The sequence below is a fragment of the Corticium candelabrum genome, chromosome 4, assembly GCF_963422355.1.
Source record: "Corticium candelabrum chromosome 4, ooCorCand1.1, whole genome shotgun sequence".
Taxonomy (NCBI): domain Eukaryota; kingdom Metazoa; phylum Porifera; class Homoscleromorpha; order Homosclerophorida; family Plakinidae; genus Corticium; species Corticium candelabrum.
In genome coordinates, this window is record NC_085088.1 from 6,466,475 (window position 1) to 6,475,657 (window position 9,183).

The window sequence follows — 9,183 nt, forward strand, 5'->3', positions numbered from 1 at the left end:
ATATTGATTAATTCAGACGTGCCCATTGAACAAGCTTATGTTTCACAGTTTCCAGTTCATTTTACATGTGCACTTCATAATTAAAGGAAGCACAAACTCACCGCAATGCTTGAATTTGCTAATGCTCATGTACTTATGCATACAGTATATACGTACATGAACCACAGCATCGACTATGTGGTCAGTGGGCCTTTCCAAAGCTGTATCTATGGCATTGAAATTGACTTAGAGAGATCAAGGTAGACTTACTGTCACTACTCTCTAGGCAACAACTTGCAGTCACACTGCGCATAGGAACTGGGAAAATGTTTCATGTAAATGCAAAAGAGTCTGGTTTTGAGGAAGTTCTTTCATCACCACATGCTATACACATCTTACTGCACTCTTAAAGTCATGTCCTGTTGTAATGTAGAAACATTGTTATCATCTATATATAAATTATGGATCATATTGTTCAACAGTTGTGAAATTATAGATGCTATGAACAGCTAATTCAATCAGTAGGCTTCCTCTGGAGAAGCAATTAACGCAAACAATTCTTCTGTAAGAACCCCCATGTTATGAAGAGGGTGATGAGTGTATAATGTAGTAGTCATGGAAGTACATTAGAACAGCTATAGGCTGTCCTAGAATGAGAGATAACCAAACAACTATGTTCCCCAAATAGCCTTTCAATAGCCTGGATGTAGCATACGCCAAAGGAATCTGGTAACAAAGAACGTGTCAATTAGAACTAGGCATGCTCAAAAAAATCAAACGCTGTAGATAAGGTGTGTACCTGTGATATCATTCCAACAAAGGCCCATGCTCGAAGCATCCGTAGTGGAACACTCACCAGAAACTACTCAGCAAACAAAAATGAAAATAAAAAGTCTAGTACTACATCAAGCAATGTCTATAAATTACTGGTAGGTTTAATTAACGTGATTGTCTATCCTAAAGGCTGCCTGCCACCCTCCACAAAATACGTTTTTCCACAGCTGTTGCATACATGTAATTGAGTAGACATAACTTGATCACAATGAGCAGACCCATGAGATTCTGAAAGCTCAGTCTCCCATTCTTGACCCAAGGTATTAAACAGGCGTGTGTCCACATGGGGTTCAGAGATGGTAACAGCAAACCGACCCACTTCAGTCAGAGGTCCGCTCGTACATTGTATACGACCAATTTGCATGCAGTATTTGCACCAGATGTAGAAGCTGTAACTGCTAAAGTGCTGGCCTGCATGGATCCTGCGTTCCAGATGTAGCTGGACTAATGTAAGCAGATTTAGACTCTAAGACTCCTTGGCACGTAATGTGCAGAGTAAATCAGTATTACACTGGCATAGTGTCAGGGGGGCTGGGGAGGCTAAAGTCTCCAAAGTCAGGCGTGTCAAGCAAAAGCACCACATTTCCCTCAGGTTACCAAACAGTCAGCGTGGTGTCAGCATTTCAGTTTGGTGAAGGCTAAAGCCAGTGTCAAAATAGTCATGACAGGTAAAGTGGGCATGCCTATCACACTTTCCTTGCAACGAGTGGAGGTCCAAGCTGGAAAAGTAAAAATGGGGCACAGCTTTGCAGTGTGATTGATCAGCCCCTCCAAACTTAGAGATCACACTATACCGGTGAGTATTGCATTTATACTATGCATATTTACCAATGTCTTTCAATAGAAAAACACACCTAGACCGTGTTTCCACTAACTCAATGTTACACCAGTAGTTTCGCCTAAACAAGTTCATAAACTAAACCAGTTCCAAAAGGCGACTGTTTCCACTAAGAACTCGCGCATCTGGGATGTGTGAGATACCCTGAAAAGTCTGGTTTGCAATGGTGCAGTATTCCTGAAATGATGCTTGCTGTGATACATTGCCCAGCTCTGTAGCAATAGTTGGATGTCACTGAGACTCCAAATTCAGCATCTCGGTACATGCAGTAGCTGCTGACTTCTCTCCCTTAGTTGATGACTCTTCCATCTTTCGAGGTAATCCCATATGATAATAATAGTAAACAGCATCAAAACGGAATTGTCAGTGACCGTATTCAAGCATGCACGTTACCACCACGTGACAGTTAAACCTAATTAAACCACTTGCTAAACCTACTCCAAAATGGGTTTAGGAAAAGTGGTCTAGGTTTAGAATATAACTGGTTTAGTGCAGATGGAAACAAGTCAACCCTTAAACCAGTTTCGCCTAAACCACTTGTTAAACCAGTTTAAACGCCCCCATGCATACGTATATGCCCATTAGGAACACGACAACTAGAATTCATGCCAACATTGCTATTGCTAACCCTAACAACGTTGCATTTGATAAACAAGCACGCCTTTCTTAGTTTATCACGTTGCTCCAATAAGACAAACTGACACAATGACAATAACCTACTTCGTGAAAGAAGGCTGATATGAAGAATACCACAGTGGCAGCTTGCAACTTGGAGAATCCAGCGTGAAGCATTGGCTTGAAGACATGTCTATGAATAACACACAGGTGGTGCATCAATAATTCGTATCAAATACTTCAAATTCATGCACTTACCGTCTAGCCCACTTGTGAGCTGGAATATTCCACTCCGACCAGAATTCTGGAATTGTTTCAGCATTCCTACAAAACCCAAATATAAAGACAACTTAGTTACACAACAAGCATGTCATAGTCACTAAACTGTATGCATTTCAGCAATAACTTTCTAAAAATTTAACATCAGTTTTTGCCAGCAACTATTATTTGGTAGTGAATCTGCAATTTGTGAGATATGCATAAAGCTATAGTAAAGAATGGCATAACACCAATGTTGAAAAACTTAAACTATAAAGCAATCTTTTAATTTCTTTCATTCACCATTTCATTCGCAAAAATGCCAGTACCACTTAACTAAAAACCCAACCACGCGATGTGCTGCCAGTTGTGCCAGTCTTGTACTATAAGCACATATTGACTGTAAAGTCTAGTCTAAAGTAGCCAGAGAGCATCAACATTTATAGGAGCTGACCAGATCTAGACATGAATGTCTTCCAACCTAACCTACAATTTATAAAAATTTAGACAAAACTATGGCACAGTAAACCTAAAAGTTAATATAGAAGACACAAGAGACATGAGTGGCATGAGTGGTGTAAACCAAACCAGATACAACCTTTGTTGCTTGAACATGGCTGCAACATGTATAGCCAAAAAGTTGCCGTGCAACACTTTTCTCAACTATGTACTACATGCTAACCACCACGTACACTAAAGATGAAAGTCACTAAAGACGTTACCCACCACATACACTAAAGATGAAAGTCACTAAAGACGTTAAACAAACAACCACAGTACAAATGGCAATACTAAATAACCACCAAATATTTCTTGAACTATATAAGCACTAAATTTTATCAAAGTCTAAGACAGCCAAATTTACAAATTATGTTGATCCAACAACCTTTAGTCACATTGTAATCATGATTAAATCAATGTAATAAAAAATCTTCATTAGTATCAGTTTTCATTGCACCAATAGTTTGTAGCAATAAAATAGAATAAAACTAGTCAATAATAAATTCCCAACCCTAGCTTGAGTCATTTCTAGTAAGAAGTTTGAACTACAACAAAGCAGCCATATTAGACAGCAACCCTTTTGATCCAGTTTATTACGTTCAACACAACTAGGCATATACTACAGGTTTGTCAAATAAACATCTGGCAGTTAACCTGTTGAACGTATTACAAGACAAAAGAGAATGCTCGTGTTCATAGAATTCACATACCACCAATCACTGTAGAACCCCCTGTCTGCGAATCTGAGAACTTCACCAATTAAGTTCAGAAACGAGTGAAAGAAGACATAGAAGAACATCAACCACAAAAAGTGATTAGGTACCTACAAACATTTTTACACAGTATGGTCAGTTAACATCCAGCAGGAAGTCTGCTTGAGCGGCTTACAGCCAACTTCAGGACACGTTCAACAGCTCGAGAGTAATTCAACTCCTACACAAGATCACAGTACAATAAATGACAGTTTTTAGTAGACTAGTGTTACATAACAATTGCACCTTAAATGGTTGCATAGAGTTTTGTATGGTTGGAACAAGCCACTACAACGAAAACAAAAATCAAAGTCAGCAAATAAGACAAGAGAAGTATCAGTAATCTCAAGAGAAAAAACCTGCTGCCCTAAAGCAAGTAGCATACTTGAGAAAATGATCTTCACAAAGCAGTACATAGCTCAACATGACAAATATCAGACAGATGGCTATAGAAATACTATCCATACCACTTCTCCTAATCTCTTTAACAGATATCGTCTTCTGATCCTCTTGTTCCGTGGAAAGTTAAGCTCATAACAAAGAGTAGGAGCAAACATGAAATAGTAAATATCTGACACAGAAATTAATAATATACGCTGCTGTTAAATAGTAAGCAGCTGTTTTAATTGCACATGAATGTAACTAAACTCACCTTTCACATTCGAATTTTCAGGATAAATGGCAATGTTGTCTTTGTCTACACAAACAGTAATCACAACCATGACGTACGTGCTATTCTCTTACTAGCATCAAGTTTCAGTTGTACATAAACACTTCATTCACAAATATTTTCTAAACACCATTCTTATCTAATAAAGGCAAATTAAGCAAAATTCTAGAAAAATTTATCAAGATAAACTATAACATGAGTAGCATATAGATGTACAAATACATTTTCTATTCCAGCTGGCTACAGACACAAAGTAACCAGCACAACAAAGACAATCCAAGGTCTCTGCCAGTTAGGTCTATAAATAAATAAGACAGCCACATCACCACTGTTTGATGTAGTCTTACTAATGCCTGTAAATATTATCTCATTGTTATGTGACTAATCTTGTTTTATGATCACAACAAAATTTGGTAAATTCAATTCATCAAATTTATCTTTCTGCATTGTCAAGAAAAGAAACTGGGGTGCAACTGTGTAACAGATACAAATACTATAACTTTCTTCCTAGCACTTCTTTGTCATCTGATCTGACTTAATTGAGCTCTAATTTCATTAAAAAGAATAAATTAAACTTATAAGTCTGTCATTTGTCTAACCTTGTTTGGCCTGTGTTTCACCAACATCATGACCTTGTTTCTTCTGTTTGCGAAGATCGCGATTAACAACCATGTATGAAAACAGCTTGAGGAAAGTAATAGTGTGCAATGAAAGTGCAAATGCTGCAGCAACTAACACAACAACTTCATTAAAATGGATATCAACAATTCTCTAATTAATTAGAAACCTGGATTAGGAGCAACAACCACAACTGTAGCTGTTGGAACCACAAGAACTGATGCCAAAATAACAAAGTATACCCAGAAAACAACAGCCTCAGAAATTGCTCTCTTAAAGACACAACAATTTCAGACAGTCCACCTTATCAATGTTCTCATCCAGAATACCTTTACTACTGTCTTCTCTACTAGCAGTGCTCCCAAGATGTAGATGTTCAAAGCTGTAGGTAGATATAGTACAGTTCATCTACCCTTTACATGTACAAGTAATATTTACTATACTTACTAAGAATAAGGACAGTGCAAGGCCAACGATCAGGATCACCAACAACTATTTCGAACCACATAATAGGATTGACCAAAACTCCATATCTGAAATGGAAAATCGCAGTAACTGTTGGAGGATAAAAGTGCATATAAAATTAATGATCAACACTATACCCTAACACAAACTACTAATAAGTCACAGTACAAATTTCCTTCCATCTGCTGTACCTAATGGCAAAAACCAACACAATTTCTATAGTACAATGTAGTTGTAATTCTCTGTATAGTGCATACACTGCATAGAACCTAATAACAGATAATCAGCCAGCCTAAGAACATTGTATTTGACAAGAAAGAGAGAAAATTAATCAGTGAGATGCTAAAGTATTTGTTGTTACATAAAATTCCTACAAACACTGTTGTTGATAAAAGGATCACAAAACAGTGGATTCAGTGATGCATATGTAGTGTGTAAATGTATGAATTTTTCTTAATCAAGTCAATAAGTAAAGACCAAAGCAATCATCAATTCCATGGTGTATTCAATAGAAAATAAAAAACACAAAACATACTATACACTTTGATCATCTTCATTTCATGCAGAATATATAAAAGCCAACATTAAATGTCAATGCCTGTGACTAACTATAGTAAACAACTACCTTAATTACCAGTTACTGTTATACATTTGTTTCTATCTGCTTTATTTTTGTCCAGTTTACACTACCATAGTTCAGACCAAGTATACTTCATCTACAGAATAGTGTATGTGAAAATAACCCGAACCAAACAATTCTATATGCTTGCAATGGTTAGATTTAGTTCTGTAAGCATTTACCTCAGTGAAAACATAAACTAGCTACTTTACACATGTACGTAAAGCACAACATTGACAACAAAATTACTAAAGTATTAATTAAGATATGTTTAAGTTGCATATCATCATCTGACTATCACTAGAATATACAACAGCTGCTACTGCAATTGGCAATGTTTTGTACTTGATGAGATTGTCCAAAGCAACACGAAAAGTTGTTAAAACCTAAAACAAGAATAAAATCAGTCAAGATGTCTACATAATTACACTGTATACGCATGACATGTGCGCATACATGTTACACACATCAACCCCATAATTAGCTATTATAAACAGATAAACTGTGGCAGTCAATAAATAACCAAACAAGGAGAATTATAACGTCATATACAAACTTCAAACTCTGGCTACTAGTAAAACCCGATTGTTACTGCTATCTATTTTACTTCTTCGCCTGATATGTTTAATGTCTTTAGTTTGTGTAGTTTGCAACTCCACCTTGCTTGTGTTGTTCACTTAGCTGCTAAATTAGAGTATTGTAGCTGTATATTTTAACTAATTAAAATATATTATCACATAACTTACTTTAATCAATTAGTAAAAGTAATGTTCCATTTAAAAGCACTTTACTGTGTAACATCCTAAACTATTGAGAATTTGCAAATGATACTTGTTCAATGACTTTAGAATCTAGCAGTCACAAATAATATCACAGACTGTAATACGATGTCACTCACAACAGAGTGTGTCTATGTCTACAATCATTACAGCACCGACAAATGCCTCTAACGTAACTATGTAGTTTAGTAATAGAGGCAATTGTTGCAAATAAATCCTAAGCAGTATCTTACTGAAAGCAAATTACTGTACTAATAAAGCTTTAAAGAAAGTTTGCCTTTGAAAAATGAAAACAAAAGGATAAAATATTGAGCCTGTAGCTACCATCCTAAATATTTTCACTAGTCTTATGTCCATTAACACGTGTGTGTGTGTGTGTGTGTGTGTGTGTGTGTGTGTGTGTGTGTGTGTGTGTGTGTGTGTGTGTGTGTGTGTGTGTGTGTGTGTGTGTGTGTGTGTGTGTGTGTTAAACGCTTCCACAGAGATCTCTCCTCATGAAGTAACGCCTGCACTATTAAACCTTTTAACAATGTGACTATGTGACTTTCAATACGAGTCATTCAGCTGAGCAACAAATATTTCTAGTCTGCAACATTTGTGCTAGATCCTTCAGAAGACCTCAAGATACAGAACGTCACAAGTGTGATGCAATTCGATATAATAGAGAAACATTGAGTCATTAGTTCAGGCCGTCTTTGTCGCCAAAGGCCATAAGACAGAAGGCATCATCATCAACAATGGCTTACTTCCAGGTCCAGGTCCAGGTCCTGTGTGTGTGTGTGTGTGTGTGTGTGTGTGTGTGTGTGTGTGTGTGTGTGTGTGTGTGTGTGTGTGTGTGTGTGTGTGTGTGTGTGTGTGTGTGTGTGTGTGTGTGTGTGTGTGTGTGTGTGTGTGTAATTGCTTCAAGTACACACGTACCAGTAATATAGCTCCAAGATGTAATATCCCTCTGTAGTTATCGAAACCACTTGCTGTTGACAGCAGTGAGTCCTGTTCAACATGTATCCTACAAACACAATGGTCACCAGACAAGTAGAAATTACTCTATTACCATCACAGGCAGTACTGTAGTTCTTTGGTTAACAAACTAGAAAATCACTTTACACCACCAAGACAGATGACAGACAAACAAATAACAGACAGTGCACATAAATCTTTGTAACGTGTATTAGATTTAATTAACTTAAACTTGAGCACACAAATTACGATAGCAGAGCAACTCATAAAACTCAGCTGACAATAAGCTGGTCTACTAATTAAGGTTCAGTAGAATAATCATTGCCAAAGAGTATGTAGCATTAACTATGCATGCCCTCATCCATGCCCAGCAAATATGCAACATTACTCTCCTCGTGTTCAGCTCTGTGCATAAACGTGCTATCAAGGGTGCCCTACGTGATCAGTGAGATCTGGAGTACTTTTAATTTGTCCTGCAAACATTTGAAAAATGTTTCAATCAACTCAAAGCTAATTTTGATCAATTAAATCACAAGACCTTTAGAACTTTATAACAAAAACAAATAAACTTCACTTTTGGTGTGGCAACCATGTTTATGTCAATGTGTCAACAAACTATTCATGGAATTGAAATCATATAATAATATGCACAAGCTCTTGACAGAATGAGTAATTTAATCAAACCTTTTGATAAACCAGATTCCACTCTTTCAATTTACCATCTATAAACAACTTTTATTATGCAATATAATTTACTAGATAGTAAAAATAACATTAATTTATATTTATATATCAAAGTTTATCTATTTCACAGAAACGTTCAACTATTGTGACGAAGCCTATCAGAAATACGTACGGTATCTCTTTCTTCTTAGCCTCAGATTTTGAGTAGCTGATTAGATCTTCTGGCGTCTGCAAAGAAGCTGTCCTTCCTCTAGATTTTCGTGACTTGACTCCTTGCTCCGGTTTGCTCATTTTCAGCACAGTACTTGCTAACAAGCACAACATAAATAGTTAGAATTAGAAAATGCAGTACAGTTGCCTTTCACAGGCAGCCTCACCTCACAAGATAAATGCCCGGATGTGATTATTTTTTACTACATCTTTTCGGTATCAAACTTGAAGAAGGAATTAATGATTTGATTGCTCTCTAATCGGCGTTTGTGCTTCTAGATCTAATGTCAGGACTGCATGCATTGCCTAGCTATAGGCCTCTCTACTATAGCACTAGATGTGCAAATGTCAATTAATTAAACGTACACGTGTTGACACTCGAGTTCCCTATAGGCGTTGACAGC

The 9,183-nt window shown here is 36.8% G+C and overlaps 1 protein-coding gene across 4 annotated transcripts; it reads right to left on the minus strand.

Annotated features, from left to right (window-relative positions):
* Positions 1 to 357: 357 nt before the first annotated feature.
* LOC134178103 (diacylglycerol O-acyltransferase 1-like) lies at positions 358 to 8,967 on the minus strand. 4 transcript variants are annotated; one of them, XM_062644893.1, is made up of 18 exons: positions 8,947 to 8,967; positions 8,742 to 8,877; positions 7,847 to 7,934; positions 6,495 to 6,535; positions 5,513 to 5,598; positions 5,395 to 5,447; positions 5,235 to 5,337; positions 5,047 to 5,178; positions 4,430 to 4,474; positions 4,245 to 4,348; positions 4,137 to 4,175; positions 4,024 to 4,065; positions 3,914 to 3,958; positions 3,736 to 3,848; positions 2,525 to 2,590; positions 2,372 to 2,459; positions 779 to 841; positions 358 to 705 (listed from the first exon to the last, which is right to left on the minus strand). In XM_062644893.1, exons 2-18 carry the CDS (start codon positions 8,858 to 8,860, stop codon positions 559 to 561), a joined length of 1,374 nt encoding a protein of 457 aa, XP_062500877.1. In that variant the 5' UTR covers positions 8,861 to 8,877; positions 8,947 to 8,967; the 3' UTR covers positions 358 to 558. The 4 variants fall into 4 exon arrangements, with proteins under 4 accessions (XP_062500877.1, XP_062500876.1, XP_062500879.1 ...); XM_062644892.1 differs by lacking the exon at positions 8,947 to 8,967 and having other exon boundaries at positions 8,742 to 8,928; XM_062644895.1 differs by lacking the exons at positions 7,847 to 7,934; positions 8,742 to 8,877; positions 8,947 to 8,967 and adding an exon at positions 5,668 to 5,721 and having other exon boundaries at positions 6,495 to 7,085.
* Positions 8,968 to 9,183: the final 216 nt, after the last annotated feature.

Excerpts from the sequence above, each read along its gene's own strand:
- LOC134178103 (XM_062644892.1), bottom strand. The coding sequence starts at position 8,893 with ATGTTGTGCTTGTTAGCAAGTACTGTGCTGAAAATGAGCAAACCGGAG. Across the intron at positions 5,599-6,494 it reads GCTTTGGACAATCTCATCAA|ATATGGAGTTTTGGTCAATC; the intron begins GTACAAAACATT and ends TTTCCATTTCAG. Across the intron at positions 5,338-5,394 it reads TAGAGAAGACAGTAGTAAAG|AGAGCAATTTCTGAGGCTGT; the intron begins GTATTCTGGATG and ends TGTGTCTTTAAG.